The sequence below is a fragment of the Stegodyphus dumicola genome, chromosome 9, assembly GCF_044657685.1.
Source record: "Stegodyphus dumicola isolate Sdum_Otavi_A_Nest chromosome 9, ASM4465768v1".
Taxonomy (NCBI): domain Eukaryota; kingdom Metazoa; phylum Arthropoda; class Arachnida; order Araneae; family Eresidae; genus Stegodyphus; species Stegodyphus dumicola.
The window spans coordinates 55,963,905-55,982,413 of record NC_140776.1 but is presented as its reverse complement, the minus strand read 5'-3'; the positions used below and the strand labels follow the sequence as shown (position 1 = coordinate 55,982,413).

Here is an 18,509-nt window from a genome sequence, read left to right as displayed (position 1 = left end):
GGTGGTGCACGGAGTGTATTTCATTGTCTGGGACACATACAGTGTGTATTATCCATCATACCAATCATGTAATGTGAAGTTTTTGTAAGGAATATATTTTTTGTTAATTGCTCCCGGAACTCGCAGTTTCTTTTGAGTGGTCTCATACATACACCATCTTTTTTTTTTCTTATATTTTTCTTAATAAATGGGCTTTATGAATAAGTCAGGTTTGTTTTGTTTCTGAATCTTTATTTGCTAGAGCTGGCATTATCCTTAATTTATGGACATGAGTGTATTTAAAACAACTTCATTTCATTGGCATTATGAAAATAACATGCACCTAAGAGATTATTTGAAAATAAAACTTTAATAAAATATTCATGAACAAGTGTTTAAAAATTTCATGAATAAACAACAATTGTATTCAGTGTATTATAACATTCATGATATAAATTTTTAAATGCTGCATATTTTCCTTTCTCGTGTGTTGCCTTGACTGGATACCGTCACTTGGAAACTGACGCTATTCTCACAGTTCGGAAGACTTATCTCCTCCGTCGCCTACCTTCCAGTACTGGATACCAAAAGAAGCATAACGAGTCTAGCTGCTATAAAGGCAAAGAGCCTCTTCTCTTCTTTTCACCATCCAGTATCTCCTGCAAAGGACACAATTCATGCATTATTTATTCTAAGGCACGGTATGTAAATCTGTAATTGCTCCTGGAAATATTGCTTAGGCAGTAAAGACCCAGATAATACTGCAGTATCACAGTATCATGAATTCCATCTACCAAGTTTTTAATGCATAGAAGTATAATCATCAGCAATACTGGTCGAAATCCATTTCGCAGATTAAGCTTCCCAAATTATTTAATTTTCATTACTAATTACCATTCAGACTACTAATTACATTCTAGAGTTCCTCACTCTTATTCTGTCTAAATTAAATGTCGACTAACCTTGTAAACTGTAAAGAAATTAATCCCTCATTTCAGATAGCAGTAATCTTAAATTCAAAAAAGGTTAATTACCCTTTATTCCATAATAAATATTTCCTTTATTCCAAAATAAGAGGAACAGTCGTCCCCTTTCTTCGGGCTTACAACAAAGCCTATACTTGGACTTGAAAATAAGAAATAAAAACTAACATTAACTAAATAAGATTTAGTCGAAGCTAAGACAAATATAACGGAGTTGGCCCTTAATCTAAACTAGTCAGCGGACTATCAAAAGGCACATAATAATGAGTCCAAGCGTCACAGCAGTTAGGGAGACTTAGACCAAAGGCAAACGCTCTCTACTCAGGATTCCTAGCTCTCTCTTTTGAAGCAAGTTGGATTTTCTTTTAATATTATTTCTTACTCATTTGCATTCAAAGGGATTCTAAAAAAATCATTCTCGTAGGCAGTCGTAAGTTTAAACGAGGCAAAAAAAGGAAAGGTTAACTAAACTAAAATAACTCTCATAAAATTAATTAAAATATACTTTACAACATGTAACTCTATATGTTTTTCACCCTTTTAAACATGCGAAAAAATACATTCTTGCAATTAAATTAAGTTTCTGACGCACTATTAAAATGGTTTTTAACTTTTCAGCGTTAAAGTTTAGAAGTATTATCAGTTTGCAATAGGCATAAAATAAGATAATAAAATAAATGCCTTTAAAATAGCAATGAGAGCCATAAGGATATAATTTCGAAGGAATTAATTCTTCCCTGCTACTTGAATTTGGACAGTTAATTTAGGCAATAGTAATAAAATTAAAATTGTATGCACGTATAAAATAATAGCTAATTGTAAATATAGTATAGTGGGTTATGTTTTTTAAATTCTCCAACTAGTAAATACCAGAAATAAAAAATGATAAAAAATTTTTAATTATTTTGTGCTTATGAAAACAAAAATGTGTCAACTTTCCCATGAAACGCAAATTCCATAAAACAAAATGATTTCTAAACAGAAATATGAATTTCATTAGAAATTTAGACAATTAAATTCTAAGAAGTCAATTTCAGTTAGGCAATATCTTATTCCCCCTGCATTTAAATACTTACCCAGAAAAATCTTACTCATATAATAAAGAATTAGATAAAAATTATGAAAGTCATTAAGCAAAAAATACAAAATAAATTGAACTAACAATAAGCATAATTTTTAAATTACATCTTAGAATTTTAAAGCAGATTGCTGTGGGAGATATATAATTAAAAAAAAACCTTCTTCATTATCTTTTTGGGAGATACATACAAATGCACACTACCGTTTTGAGGAACATTTACGAAACAAATAATTTTTTTCTTGTTATAATAAAAAAAATTACATACGGTAATGAATATATTCGTAAATTTTACTTACATTACCATACGCATTTTTCCCCGCCTTTCATTTAAACTTATTTCCTCGAATTTCATTAGAGATCTATTTCCTATTCGATTAATTCAATTTTCAGTTAGCGACAAGGCAAAAATACATAAAACTCAAAATATCTATATTACGAATTGAAACATATAAAGAAAAACATAAAACACCAAATACAGTTAAAACAATTATTTTTTTTTACAATTAAAATTACAGTTTCTACGCAAAAAACAAGCAATTCGACCAGCGGGCAAGGAGACACATTTTTCGTTGTACAAAGCTGAAAGTTTACTTTCGGTCCCACATGGCAAAAAGACACAGAAGGCGTAGAAACTGACTTAATTTGTTGTGGACGCTACGCTGAATCAATATATGGGATAATTTAATAACTTAAAAGATAATTGCAGAACGGATTAAGCATAATTTAATTCGCAATAATAAAAGTAGACGCTACTTTGTTGTTGCAAGCCTTAGTCTCTCTATATTGTCAACAAATCCATTATTCTGCTAAGTTTCAAATGTAAACAAAAATAGCTGCTATGCTAAAAACGTTAGGCTTAGCCGCACTTAAACAACATTTAAATTGTTGGTAACTCTACAACTATAACATGCAGGTTAACTAAAGGCATAAAAACCTTAACTGGAGGATAAGAACAACGCATTTAAATCATTTTTAAAGCGAAAAATTTACAATTTACAAACCGATAAGAACAAAGAAACTGAGCTCACTGAGCCGAGTAACAGAGTGGATGTATATATACTTGTATATGGTAAAATATATTATCGTTAAATCTATTATAAATTATTATGAATTATTGGTTTATATATATACATACATATAATTTATATACTTTTGGTGCGGGCGATTGCAACAAAAATAGGAGGTGCACATCTACATGTTTTGCAGTCCTATATACAAAATTTCAACGTTTGAAGGCTACTTGTTTTGGAGTCATGCGAAATACATACATACGTGCGTATAAACATCACGAAAAAAATCTCTTCTGAATCAATTTTAAGTCAGTTTTATGATTCGTTTGGAGAAAAAGTCTTTTATTCTGTCCTTACGTACATATGCCACGCGAAAACATCGTTAAATTGCATTCGATAGCGATTAAAATGGATATTTTCGTTGAAATGTGATACTCGAAATTATTCACGATTACAATATTTCTTTTTTATTTCATACAAGCAAGTAAAAATCTAAATAAATCAAATTAATTAATTGAGAGAAAAATTAAAAGAATTAAAAATTTGATAAAAGTATCATTTAAAAGTTTAAGAAAATCAAAACATTCCTATGATATATTAAGAATATTTTTATTACTAAATTTTGTTTCAGCCTTCTTTTCTTAATGTTTTCAAGACTCTTAATCACACTTGATTGGTAAACTTAAAAATAATTATTCTTCAAACAGAAAAATTTAATCATATATAATCTTACGTTTTTGGACGTAACTTTGACGATAAATCCTTATACCAATTCACATTTCTGCTCCTTAGATTATGTTTGCGTACTTCTCAAATTAAGTGAAAAACATGGTTTACAGTCAGTTCTTGATCTAGGATATGGCTGGACAAAGAATTAAAGCCATTTTTGCTTCCTCGTAAGAAGAACAGGAAGTATTGTAAAAGCGAAAATATTCGGATATAATACTCCAACAGACATACCCATTTTGATGGTTCCTGAGTCCATTTGGATGATTATTTATGTGGCATCTGTATCTACGGACAAAATAAAGGATTGTTTTCTCTTAAAAGGGATTGTAAAATGGATTCAAAAGAAATTTCTGTCATGCCGTCTGTACTTACTTACGTACCGTATATATGTGTACATGCATAACTCATATGCATCTCGCAAACGATTAGCCGTAGAACGTTGAAATTTTGTGTAATGGGACTATTATAACATTTAGTTCTGCATCTTCATTTTTTTAAATCGTCAGACGTATATGTATGTATATGTATACCCAGTCATTAATCCGGCATTTATTTTCGCAATCGTTGGCCATATACTACATAGTAGTTATATAATATCAATTACAGAAGTGTGTTAAATATCAAAAATCTTTGCAATGCCAAATTTTTAAAACAAATTTAATTTTCGACACATAGCGAAGTCTAACTTTTAATGCCGTCTTCTGGTTCCTATACTTATATATCTGAAAGTTGTACACTCTTTGTGAAAAAAAATACGTTTAGTACTAAACGTTCACCAAAAAGCAGAGTTACTAAGAACTAAAAGGATGTATTATTCATGTTAAAGTGCTGTGAAATTTGACTCCATATGTGCTTAGATAATTGTTATAGGTAAATGCATATGCCTGAAATATATGAAAAAAAAAATATTTTAGCGTTACTGTAGAGAATAAAATATCTGTTTCTGACGTATAATCTTGCAAATTTAGAAAGGAATTCAAAATTACTATTAAGTAAATGTGAAAAAAAAATATTTTAGTGAAGTTCTTCATACCTCAATTACTATAGAATATAGCGATACAAGACATTAAAAAATTGAGTTATTCTCATGAAAACTTTTACTTTAAAAGAAAATCTATAGCTTTACCCTTCAGCTTTTACGCTTTATATTTACCTGGGGCCTACCAGCGGCTGAGCTGTAAAGTCGCTGAACACTAGTAGTTCGGTCCGAGGTTCGAATCTCGAAAACGAGGTGGCTGCATGGGAGTTTTCGTGCTTTTCCCCGTGTGTAACGTATATAGGTGCCAGTTTCCTTTAGAATGTTTTCCACAAAGACATCCTCTCCCCTTCGGCAGGTAGCCCTCCAACTTTTGACGCAATCTCATAAACCTAACCAATTAGATCTAATGAAAATGTGTTTGAGTGAAATACAGTTTTGCTGGAGTTTTTTATGAACGTTTGATGAACTTGTATGGAAAAGCATAGCCCAAATCTTCTAAAACATTACTTCAGATTTCAAATAAAATCATCTCTAATTTAAATTTTTGAAAAAGAAACCTGCTGCACTTTAAAATATTTGAATCATACTTTAAATGCAAACGCATTTTCTATTTTCTGTATCTATTGTTTAATCTTTGATAGTTCTTTCTTTGAAATCTAATCGTTTTGCTTTTTCATCAATCAAACTTTCCTTTTATGTGTTTTAAATTGTAAATTTCTTTACATTCATACGTCAGTTAAAACAAACGTTCAGAATAGACATATTGAAAACAGACGTCAATCGGATTTTAGATAATATTGCTCACAATATTTCCAAATCTGCTGTTAGTTTTAGCATTTTAAATTTGCTTATCAATTTGAGATTTCGGTTGCACTCAGTATACTATTATAACAGATGAGATCTATTTAAATGTCACAGAAGAAAATAATCAACAAGAAAGGCTACTATATAAAATGGTCCCAGACTTCTTACCATGATTATTTGTTTAGCACTAAGCAGTATTTTCAAGGTAAGTAATACTTCATTTAATGTTAATTTTGACTTCCGAAATATTATAATCGCAAAAAATTTCGTGTATCATATTTCAACGAAAATATCCATTTTGACCGCTATCGAATGGTATTTAACGATGTTTTTGCGTGACATCTGTACGTAAGAACAAACTAAAGGACTCTTTTTCCCAAAAAACATTATAAAACTGATTTAAAATGAATTCTGAAGAGATTTTTTTTCGTGGCTTCTGGACGTACGTATCTCGCATAACGCAAAAATGAGTAGCCTCAGAACGTTGAAATTTTCTATATAGGACAGCTATAACATGTAGATGTGCACCTCCCATTTTGGTTGCAATCGGCCAAACCAAAAATATATAAATATATATGCATTTAGTCCATTCTGTTACTCGGCTCAGTGAACTGAGTTTCTTTATTCTTATATGTTTGTAAATTGTGCAGTTTTTGCTTTAAAAATGATTGAAAATTTTTCTGGGTAAGATTTTTAGGCCTTTATTTAACCTGCATGCAATAATTGTGGAATTATCAACAACTTAAAAGTTTTCTAAGTGCGGCTAAGCCTAATTTTTGAGTACCATAGCAGCCATGTTTGTTTACATTTGAAGCTTAGCAGAATAGTGGATTTGTTGCCAATCTACAGAAACTAATCATCGCAACAAGAGAGTAACGTCTTTTATTATTGCGAATTAAATTATGCTTAATTCATTTTGGAATTATCATTTAAGTTATTAGCTTGTTTTGCGTTGTTAAACTGTAATTTTTGTTTAAATTGTTTTAACTTTACTTTGTGTTTTATGTTTTTCTATATCTTTCAAATTCTAATGAAAATATTTTGAATTTTTATGTATTTTTGCCTTGCCGCGAAGTGAGAACTGAATTAATTAGCTGCGCATGCGAATTAAGTAAGTTGCGCTGAATCGTCTGCGAAAAACTATTTCTTTTTTATTTGTTTAATTTCTTTTATATACATTTTTAATAGATTTATTATAATACTTGAATAGAACTTATGGGAATTCTCCAGATGATATAATTTTTGTGCACTCTGAGTTATAAAATGAATGAGATGTAATATTGGTAAGTGAAAGTAGCGCCGAAAGTTCGCTATGGTAAATAAATATGGTGAACTTTAAAGAGTGTCTTTATTTTATTGTGGTTTATGCGCTATCGACGAAGTAGATTACATTCAAAATTCGTTAATTGTGAATTCAATATGTTTAAATGAAATGCTGGAAAACTGCACATAATTTAATATTCCGTACAAGGAAGTCATGTGGTGCATACATCAGACATTTTACTTACGAATGAAATGTCGAACTTCTTGAAAAGGTAAGTGCAAGATTCGATGTTTCTTCCTGTAACTATTTTTAAGTTTATTCAGATACTTTGTAGAGACATTAGGATATTTTGAAAGGCAGAGAGATGAAAAATTAGTAATCGCCTTCGCCGGGAATCGACCTCTGGAATACCGGCCCAGCGTGCAGAACTCCTACACCACGAAGGACGCTAGGAAAGTGGGAGAAACACCTTATATACTACCCTTTCTAAAGGGTGACTAGGGTTTTAGGGGACCCAGTCGCCAAATCCTGGGTGTGGAGAATCATCATCCACAACCCTTTTAGTTCGGGCGCCACTTGTAGAGACATTAGGATATTTTGGAAGCCGGAGAGATGAAAAATTAGCAACCGCCTTCGTCAGGAATCGAACCACGGACCTCTGAAATACCTGCCCAGCGTGTAGAACCATTATACCACGAAGGACGCTAGGAAAGTGGGAGAAACACCTTATAGCTTCACCATATCGTTTTTCTGTTTGTCGTAATTGATGTTATATATCGTTAGACCCGATACCCAAATCTTATAAAGGTATGGATGATTGTGCTTTTCAATAAAAAGGACGCTTACATATATAAATCCAGAACTCGGTAGGTCAATAGTATGAAAAGAGGAGTACGAAATGCTAGAATTTCATCTTACGAGTATTTTCTATTAAAACTAAGGCGACGTTTAAGAAGAGATTCTTTGCTTGGTTCTGCCTAAATTAAATAATCACAGTCATAATCTTGTTCATTATAAATACATATATAGGAACTTTAAATGTTTTGTTTGTTAGCTAACTACATTGATTAATAAAAGATGAATTGATTTTTTTCGGAAGCAAGAAAGATGAAAAAGGAGCAAACGCCTTCGTCGGGAATCGAAGCACGGAATTCTCAATTACGCGCTGAACGTGCAGATCACCTCACCACGAACGCATGTCAAGAAGGCGGGAGAAATACCTTATAACTAATTTGTAAAACTACGAATTTAATTTTTCCCGTTATCAAAGACATTGTTATAAAAATTTGGCCTGAGGGTGAAGTTCTGAACGTAGCCGTTATTCTAAATTTAAAATTAGTGATTTACTGATAAACTGAATTGAAATTCGTATTTGATTATGGATGTTATATTTGATCACATCGGATCTTCTATCGCAAACTTAACTGTTCGCATGGAAATATTAAGGATTTGATTCTCATTACATCGATTTCTTCTCTAATGTAAAATTTTTCATGTCAAAATTATTTCATGTATCTGTAGTTCAAAAAAGGTCAGACTGAAAGAAGATATCGACAATGAGAAAATATGATACATTTTCATGTACCTGTAATAAATATATTTACACTTTCCTGTTTATTTTTAAATTTTTCTGTAACATTGTGTTTAGATTTCTCTAGTTGTCTATATTTTCCTAAAAATACTTTCAAGCTAAAATGTCACTGAACATTAATGATCTGTAATCTCAGCCAGAGATAATGTATGAAGACTGCTGCTTCTTACATCTGGTAACTATACAAATGGTAATCAGAACCTAATTTAACGTAGCTCATCAGTCTTTAGTCATAAATAACGTCCACTAGCGGCCGAGCAGTAACGTCACTGAACACTAGAAGTTTGATCTGGATTTGAGTTTTCCCACTTGTAACGTGACTACGAGCCATTGTTTCTTTAAAAAGTCTTCCAAGAAGGCATCCCTTCTCATACAGAGACAGGCCTCTTTTGTTTAATTAACCGTAGTCGTAAATAACAAATTGTTTTCCCATCCAAAGTCCTTCATGAAAGTTAAAATTGTCTATCTTTATTTGAGCATCTAATTGTGTCATTTGAAATCTTGATATAGACAAAGAATCGGAAATTCTTATTTCCTTTTTCGAAATTTTTTGCATCACCCAGATCAACATCATATTTTTTCCACCTTCGTATAATGCTTGTGACGATTTTATAAAAAGCTATTTACATTTCTTTTTTACTAACAACTATTTTTCATAAATATTTACTCCTACGTGCTGAGAATTTTATGTCCCAACCGTTTCGAAATTTGGAAATAAACACATCTTCATAACAGTAAAATATTCATAATCAAATATCGTTCGGACCTTTTTATTTGATAACATTTTCGTTAAAACGGAAGTATTTTGCTTAGGGTAAAAAATGCATCATACGATTTCATGTACTTTCAGTACTTTATTTTATCAACATCAAAAAGCCATTTAATCAAATACGATACTATTTGCGAATGATTTTCATACCATGCCAAGGAAGTTTCTCAGTAGTTCGTTTTAGACGAGAAATCAGAAAAATAAAACGAATTTTTCTTTAAGGAAACGCACCTTGTCCTCATATTTCAATAATAAAATGTTCATACTTCACATTCACACAACTAAAGGAATTTCGATACAAACATATAAATGACACATTAGTTTGAAATGGAATTACACGATTTGAACTCTTTGAAAAATCTCATTTTAATTTCAGAACAATTATTCAAAACATGTATTGAAGTAACTCTTTTTGTGAACTGTTATAATAATTTTAAAAAATACAGTATTTTTAATCAATGCGCACAGCTAAAACAAAAGTTATAGCAAATTTCTCTGTTTCTACAGTCATTGTAAGATACTTATTTAAGTATTTATTCTACGCTAAAAGAAATTCTTTATAAATTAGGTGATGCTGAATTCATTAAAAGTTATTCATGGGTTCCGTGCAAATTACATTTACTTTTGCAGAAGAAATTTTGTTTCGCAAATTTTTCTCATACACAAAGGTTTGCGTTGAAGGCTTTCCAGTATTTTCCAGTTTCTGCACGAAAACCGCCCTCAGGTCGGCAGATGGTACGGCTGGATTTGATGTTTTTATTTATGACCCTCCCATTGTAATATCTTTCTCTAACGATCGCTGTTTCCCCACTACCAATTAAGCGCGAAAGGAGGTCGGAGGGAAAGACAGTACAGAATATTCCGTCCTCAACGATTTCGAGGCGGAAAATGTAATGCAGAAAAAATCGTTTGAAACGCTTTCGGATCCATCAAAAGCTGGCAAAATATTCCGTCGGTGACGATTTGGAAAGACATCATTCAATACGGAAAAATCCGTGGGAGGGATATAAAGGAATACGGAATACTATATACGGAAATAAGCTCCTTTTTAACTATTGTAGAATTTCGGCTTACTGTTGAAGTGCTATATTTCAAAAATTTCGAACAACTGAATATTTTAAGAAACAATCTGTAAGTAAATAAAACTTAATTTAAAACGTTCTTGCTACCGATTATAGTTGAAAACCCTTACTGCTGTAGCGTCACATAAATTATATATATCGAAAACGTAGAATGATTTTAAAAGCATGTAATTTAATTAAATATTTATGTAAGATTGTTTAACGTTTTCTAATGAACCCTGTTAAATGCATAATTAGGAATTATTTTCGAAGTGTTCGAGTTGCTCTTATAACATGCTATAAATAGTAAGCTATAAAAAGGCTATGAAGAAAGCTATAACAGCATAAGCTATAACAAGCTATAAATAATATGCTGAAGTTTTAAGGTAGTAGATGTTATTGCTTTCTAATTATTTCTACAAGTTATAATTCAATTAAATTTTAAAACGCTTTACTATCAGTTAATACAAGAACAGATGTTGGCCAAATTAAGAGGAGGCTTTTTAGTCATTAGCATTTTGAGGCAGACTGCGTGAAAAATCAATAATTCTGTCCCCAGGATTCCAACTATCTTTGCATTTTGATTTCTAGCCAGATATACTTCTGATTACATCACAAAGACACGTGGCTAGGAAGAAGGATATTCCCTATATTAATAAGAAGAATACTCTCTATATTTTCTTCTATATTTTTATAGTGGAGAACTATCGTCCAACACATTTGATTTCGAGCTCCATTTGTAGTCATCTGGAATTTTTGCAGCAGGAAAAAGGTGAGAGCAGGCTGTGCCTTTTCCGAAAAATTCCTTAAAGTTTCATAATCATCATTGCATCTTTGAAAGAAAGAATCGTTAAGCCAAAAATGTGTTTGATGTACTTGGGAAGCATCATAGATGTAATATAGCCTATCTTAATGTGTTAAGAACGCTTACGTTAAGCTGCAAATCAACAAATCCATTTAACCCATACCCTGTTTTTTTTTTGTTTTTTTTTTTTGATAAAAATTTTAATAGCCAAGAAAATAATACTGAAAGCCATTAGCAATGCAGTTGCGTAAGCAACATACTGCTATGGTATATAAATGAAATAATATGAAAATGCTGGAAATGGAATGCTGCTACGGTATGAAAGAAAATTGAGATTTAAATGTCTGCAATATTGAACTGCATTAAGAAGGCGTTAATTTCAGACCACAGAAATTGATCTTGCTTTTAGCTTGCATGTCTCGGTAATCAATAAAAGCACTTTGTATCTTCATTCATTTTCCTTGTTTAAATGTGTCTGTATATCCCATACGTGACCCTTATTTTATTACCTTGAAAAATGACCAAGATTCAAAGTATGATACTCAATTTCCATCAATTGTGTGGATGTAGTCATACCATTTTGAAGCATAAAAAAGATACAAAATGGACTTTTTGTGACATATTAGCACCAGACGTGACGTTAGGCTCGAAATTCACTTTTTATCCGTATCATTTATGTGTTCGAATTACGTTTCAAATTGTTGCGACCGAACTAGTCAAAATGTATTTATTTTTTCAAAAATTAAATAATGAAGAAATTGTATAATCTATATGTTTATATGTTCCTCACATTGTGGAAAAATGATAGCACCTATAGCCACCAAATTTTTAATTATATATAGTCCTTCAGCCGAACATGGGCACTTTGAAGCTCGAATTTTGAGTTTTGAATTTATTTTCGATTTATTTCATATTTTGTAAAAATTTAACGAATTTTTATTTAACAAACTCAGCGATTTAAAAACGAGAAATGAAAAAAAAAATTTTTTTTGAAAGGATATTTATCTGCCAATTTTAATCCACAAATTAGGCTATTTGAAAGCAATTTGTTGCTATTGTCTCAAAGAGAAAACTAATTATCTCCACGAACCTGCGTAGTACCATTTGGTAATGCGTAAGTTATTTAATTTCCAAATTTAATTTTTCTAGCACTGAGTAGCAAACCAAGCGATTCAAAGGCAAAAAGTGCAGTTCTTAAAAATAGTTTTTTCTGCTTTTAATCTGATAATTTAAATCATGAAATTTCTAATTAGAATTATTAAATACTTTTATGAAATGACGTTCATTAAACTCAGCTGAATTCATTAAAAATCATTATATACTACTATATTATGATTATTCTTTTAGGTGGCTAGCCTCTAAAGCGGCAAATTTTAAAGAAATAATGTAGGGAAATATTAAAAAAAATGTGCGGCAACCTGTAACGCTTTATCGGGAATTCTGATGATATGCTGTTTTTAAATATGTTTTGATTTTGATCTTTAAATTTATGTGCCATATGTGACAAGAAAGCGACGCTGAATAATACAGCTGAAAACACGATAAGTATTGTTTTAGCAGGTGTGAATCCAAGAACAAATCGGTTATAAGGTATTTCTCCCGCTTTCCAAGCGTCCTTCGTAGTGTAATGGTAGCACGCTGGGCCTGTTATTCCAGACGTCCGTGGTTCGATTCCCGGCGAAGGCGTTAATTTTTCATCTCTCCGGCTTCCAAAAATATCTTAATGTCTCTACACGGTAACCTACGTTGCTCAACGAGAGCATAAAAAACCTTAAAAAATCCTATAGGACGACGTTAAAATCTAAACACTTTTAGATTTTTCTTTCTTTTTAAATGTTACTTTGCTTGATTATTAAGCAAATAAAAGTTCTCTAGTTAAAATAGAATACATTGAAAAGTAGCGCAAGGGTAATTATGCGGAAACTTCTAACGAAAAAAATTTTTTTTGACCCTGTGCGATAATTGTAATGAACTAATTTGTAATTACAATTTAAGTTATACATTACGAGTTTCCTATAATTTTCAGAAATCTTCCTAACCATTTTTAATTTTTATAGAATAAAGGATCTAACTATTCATTAATGTTTCCAGATGCAAATATTTTGGGTACTTTTAGCAGCCAGTGCGTTTGCCATTGCAAGCTGCGATGAAGATGACAATTCTGCGCCACTTTTGGATCCCAGAGACATGGACGGTGTGTAAATTACATATCAACTATTACTTAAATACATAGTTAATTATTGTCTTAATATACATTAAGAGCTGCAGTAAATATTCTTTTTGTTCAATATTCTTATTTGGTTCTAGATGCATTAAACAATATCAGTGTTAAATTAAATATATTTAGGGAGCTTTCTGAATTATTGATTATTTTACAAAAGCTAAGTAAATTAGGCTTAAAAACTGCTTTTTAAAAATATAGTAATGTACGAAACAAACTATAATTTGCTTGTAATCAAACAGGGAGTGCAAATATCTTTCAGCTGTTTCTTCAGAATTTTGCATAATACATCTGTAAAAGCAAATAACTTTTTATTAATGTATTTCCCAAACTATTCATATCGGAACCTATTAATAAATGTTGTTACTCTTGGAATCAATTTTAGAAGGTTCGAAATGTCTATGATGAAGTTTCGTTGACTTATTGTGACTTATCGTTGCATTATAATATATCATGATGTGAGAAATCGCATATTCTGAGAGCTGTTGTTATCTTTGAGGCATAAGATTATTTATTTACTTTTTAAACTATAGCAGCTCATTGCTTACAATTGTAAAACACTATGAGATTAGAATTTACGATGCATGTTTCTTAAGAATTTTTCTTTACTTTATGTAATTGATAATTTACAAGGCAATGAATAGGTAATTTTATAAACAGTCTTTTCATATATGTATAATTATTTTAAGCCTTTCTAAAATCTTTTGCAATCCTCTGCAGATCCAAAACTAATCCATAATTAATAGCATAATCTGACCATATCTAAACATCATTGTTTGATATAAATATATTTTAAAATAAAGTTTGTAATCTGCGTACTGTTCGCAGATCAGCTAAAACATTATCACCCTCCCTATTCTATGAGATGGCTCTTGCCAGATAGCATGTGACAAGATGTAATATTATTGAACGGTTTATCAGAAATAATGAGGTATTAGTTTGTAGATTAGATATGTATGTAATGATGAAGATTATTGATTTCCATCTCCGAGAAAACTAAAACATCAGCGGAAGGGCCCACTTGTTGAATGTTCATGAACTTCCATTTTTCGCACCTATAGAAAATTAAAAAAGAACAGTGAAACTGGGGATATAACTTCGACACGTTGGGGCGTATTTCTAATCAGCAAATACGGACGTAGGAGATTGTTCCGCTTAGTAAAGAAAAATATGCCGCTAGCTGCGAATTACTTGACAGTTTTAGCAATGCAAGTCGAAATACAAGTACATCTGAACACACAGTTCACCTGATTCTACTAAGTATTGGATTCGACACATCCTATATCCCGTATATATCGTGTCTGGATCCTGTACTAGTGTAAAATGTTGCCTAGTTGGACGAATGATAATTTCTTTTTGCATCGTACTCGATGATCGTTTTAGATTAGCCTTGTTCTAGGCGAACACTTGATGGACGCAAAAGCTGCGAAACGTGTACAGGCCAGTGATGGTAGCATTATGCATTAAAGAATGTTCTCACGCCGTGTCTGAAACCGCAGGTTATTTTAGAAAACATTACGACAGATGTGGAATACATAGTGTTTCTTGTGATTTGTTTTACTTATCTGACAATAACATCACAAGAACTGCACGAACTTTATCGTGGTGAGAAGGGCTGCATCTCATTTGTCATTGACATGAGCCGTGGGTGCATTGCAGGTGACGATAGGATTTTGTCCATCTTCGTTCCAACTTTGGAGAAGAATCCCCCCCCAGAGGACGAGTTCAAGGGTTTCCATCTCTTTTTCCCTTCCACCAAACCAATTAAGAGAACAACTTCCGGTTTGCCATGCATTTTAAGTGCTTCATGCCACAGAGAAAGCGTTACAACTAACAATATGCAAGCATTCTCTGAGATTCGAGCTCTGGCCCAGTTGTGCGACAGCTGACAACGCTAACCACTGTACAAATCAGAATGGCGTAGACTAGAGGAAAACCAAATACAAACTTTTGTCTTACTTGCCGGAACAGACTGTAACCAGTACTCAGTAGTTCCTGAAATCATTGCAGCACAATTACCACCTCAGCCAACATTCTTTGACATGAGGTGGTAATTGTGCTGCAGTGATTTCAGGAACAAGCTGATAAATTACATTTGATGTCTTGGCCTCTTACTTAACCGAATGTTAATCCTATTGAGCACTTCTAGGATGTTATGAAACATCAGCTCAAAACTCACCAAGCACTTGTAGTTCTAAGGAACTGCGTGAATGCAATTTCCTCTTCTCAGGGACTTGTAGAATACCTGCATAACATTTTACCTGATTAGCATACCATGTGCGTCATTATTATCTCTAGAAAATTCCTATTATGTATTATAATAGCTCCAGTTTGAAATGATTTTAAAATACAGTATTTTCACTACGTTTTAGCTATTCAAGACAAATTAGCAAGAATGGACTTTCTAGAACAAATTGTTGGAGAAGTATTTGGTTTCAAGAAAACTGAAGAAAGGTAAGCAAATTAAAGCCTTTCTGTCAATTGAGAGTGTATTTGAGTTATTTCTCTAATATAGTGTGTAGGCAGTTGTAGAGTCATTAGGACTTTTGAGGCAGAAGACGTGAACAATATACAGTGTCCTCGTCCTTTTAAATTCGAACCCTAGACCTCTCAAAGGTGCTTCGAGTATGCTTCTAATTACACCATGAAAGCATGCAAAAAGGAGGAAGGAAATAACTTTTATAGTTATTTGACAAGGTAGAAGGAAATGTTTCAGCTATGTCCGTGATTCTTATCGATGTAGAACAGAGAATGTTAATGAATAAACCATTTAAAGTAAATGAGAAATTATATATTATCTATTTCCTACTCGCATTTATTATCGATGTAAGAATGTGAATTATTTGAAAATGACTTACATTTTTGTAATCCACTCACATGTTAGGGGGCAGCAGGATTATGAGCTGAATATTTGAAGGTTTAGCCATGACTTCCTTGCAATATATTCATAACTACTTGATGTTTCGAGATGATTAGTTATTTCGTAATATGTATTTCAAGACTTTCGCAATTAATAAAGAATAACTCTAATATCACATTTTACGAGTCTCAAGAATTTAGTTGTTTGAACCTAGTGGTTCTCAACACTTAATGATGGTTAGAAAGCTTAACGAAAAAGGCCTTGGCCTAGGTTTGAACTACTTTTTAGCGGGATGGCAGCGCTTAAAATACTGTTGAACCCTATAGGTTTGTGGTAGAGGAAACAGTGGAATGAGATCTTCGTATTCGTACCGCCGGGTTGGCTCTCTTATCAAAACTAGGACTGAGACTGGAAAATTCGTACCCAATCTATTAGGCTGCTATCATACATCCGTTTCCTTCGAAAGAACAACTGTTTGGAACAACAATTTTTCTGCTTTGTCACGACAGCCAATTACCCCAGATCGCTTTGGAATTAACACAGGGGTTGGCTGAAAACGAACAACATGCGATTTTTTTTCAAAAGGAAAGAAAAAATCGCGCCTCTTTCTTTCAGTACCATACCAAGCAGAAAAACTGTTCGAAACAGTTATTTGTGTGAACCAAGTGCGTGTGTGATATGGGCCTTAGAGGACCAAAGCCTAGATTAATAGTAGGAGCAGCTTTTGTCTCTTTGCCGCGATAAAATTCATGGATTTGATTTAGTTGCGCTTGATAATCACAGAGATTCATCTCAATGTGCTACTCTTTAAATACTTTTGCTCTAATCTGTGTATAATAATATATTATCTGCATTAAAATGATAATAATAACAAAATAAATAAAACCCGAGAAGAATAATAATGCTGGAAAATGTAGACAGCAAAAGTCTGTATTTTCTTTTCAAATTTTTTTGCAATATGATTTAAATATTGAAGACTTTATTTTCTTAGATGTTAAAAGAACTGTAATTATTTTGCTTAGGAAGATAATCACTTTCTAGCATTACTATTAGCATTTAAACGACGTTTGGTATTTACATTTCGGCACTTCTACTGTAACTTTTAATTTTACACATGTGACGTCTCTGTGTTAAGAAGTATTTTTCATTATAAATACAAAAACTTTACATTTTTTGCTGTATTCATAAATTTTAATCTACTGGAAAATATAGAAGCATTATGAGCACTGACGGATTAACCAATAGATAAATGAGACAAATGTTTAAGTCCGATAATTTGGTGAGACTCTGCTGTAGTATAGAGGGCGGAAAGGAATAAATAAAATAATAATATATTTAAACAGAGAATTTAGCAATATCAGATGTATGAGAGTTTGGCAGTTAATTATAGGCTAGCCAATGATATTTCTCGTATATTCTGCCCTCTTTCGTCTGAAATACCCCATGAAATTATAAACAATATGCTTAAAGAGATCTAAATTTAACTAAACTTTGCGATATTTCTCCATGTTTTTGCCACTTTCTAGGAATTTTAAGATTCAGTACTTTTGACTATTCTGCGGCGATATGAAACAAATATTAAAGTGACCTTTAGTGGCGAAAGCATGCATTTACCGAGACATTTACAGCATTTAATTTTGCTTTACGTTTCTGTTCCATTGGCTCAGCTTGACTTTGTTCCTAATCTACAACTTGAACTATTCCACCAGATTAAAAATGTCAGAAACATTTTCTTTTATTCTAGAATATTATTATTTTCCATTTACTATTAATTTCATAATTGTGCCCGAGTGGTTTGTTTTCTTTCTCAGGGAAGACACTTGTCTACCTGTTGGAGCCGAGTGCCATTTCTGGAGTGGGCCCAACTGCTGTGGTTTAAGGACGCGGTGCATTGTCTGGGACACGCAGTTACCTGCAACCAAAACCAAGAGCTCCGCTACTTGGATTTCTAAGTGCCGTGATTACAAACTAGGCGTATGGCTCGATGATATCGGAAGTTGGTTCGCAAGTTTGGGCAAATAGGTAAAGTACAGAGCGATGCATTGACAAAACGACCTTAAATTCCTCTCTTCGTTATGAATAAATAAAATATTAATGCTTGTAATTATGTTCTGTGTTTATTTTGACAAAATTTCAGAGATGATTGTTATTTGCCTGTATATCTTGGGCTACTCTCAAGCTTTGTTACAATTTGAACATATGAGGAAACAGCCATGCAAAACGTGAATTCTGCTCTAATTTATAGACGTCATATTTTCAAGGTGAATATAAATGTCATAAATTTCTTCTTAGTTGAAAATAATACCAAAATACATAATGCAAATCAAGATCTAATTCTGATACCCTCTAGCTATTGAATATCAGCCAGTTCGA

At 32.2% G+C, this 18,509-nt stretch overlaps 1 protein-coding gene and 1 long non-coding RNA gene across 2 annotated transcripts; one reads left to right on the top strand and one right to left on the bottom strand.

Moving 5' to 3' along the window:
* Positions 1–330: 330 nt before the first annotated feature.
* Positions 331–5,479, bottom strand: LOC118191528 (uncharacterized). The gene is made up of 2 exons (XR_004758615.1): positions 4,936–5,479; positions 331–638 (listed from the first exon to the last, which is right to left on the bottom strand). It is a non-coding gene; the product is annotated as an uncharacterized LOC118191528 (long non-coding RNA).
* A 119-nt stretch (positions 5,480–5,598) lies between these two features.
* Positions 5,599–18,240, top strand: LOC118191526 (uncharacterized). The gene is made up of 4 exons (XM_035362330.2): positions 5,599–5,770; positions 13,147–13,249; positions 15,649–15,730; positions 17,948–18,240. Exons 1-4 carry the CDS (start codon positions 5,735–5,737, stop codon positions 18,156–18,158), a joined length of 432 nt encoding a protein of 143 aa, XP_035218221.1. The 5' UTR covers positions 5,599–5,734; the 3' UTR covers positions 18,159–18,240.
* The last annotated feature ends 269 nt before the right edge of the window (positions 18,241–18,509 follow it).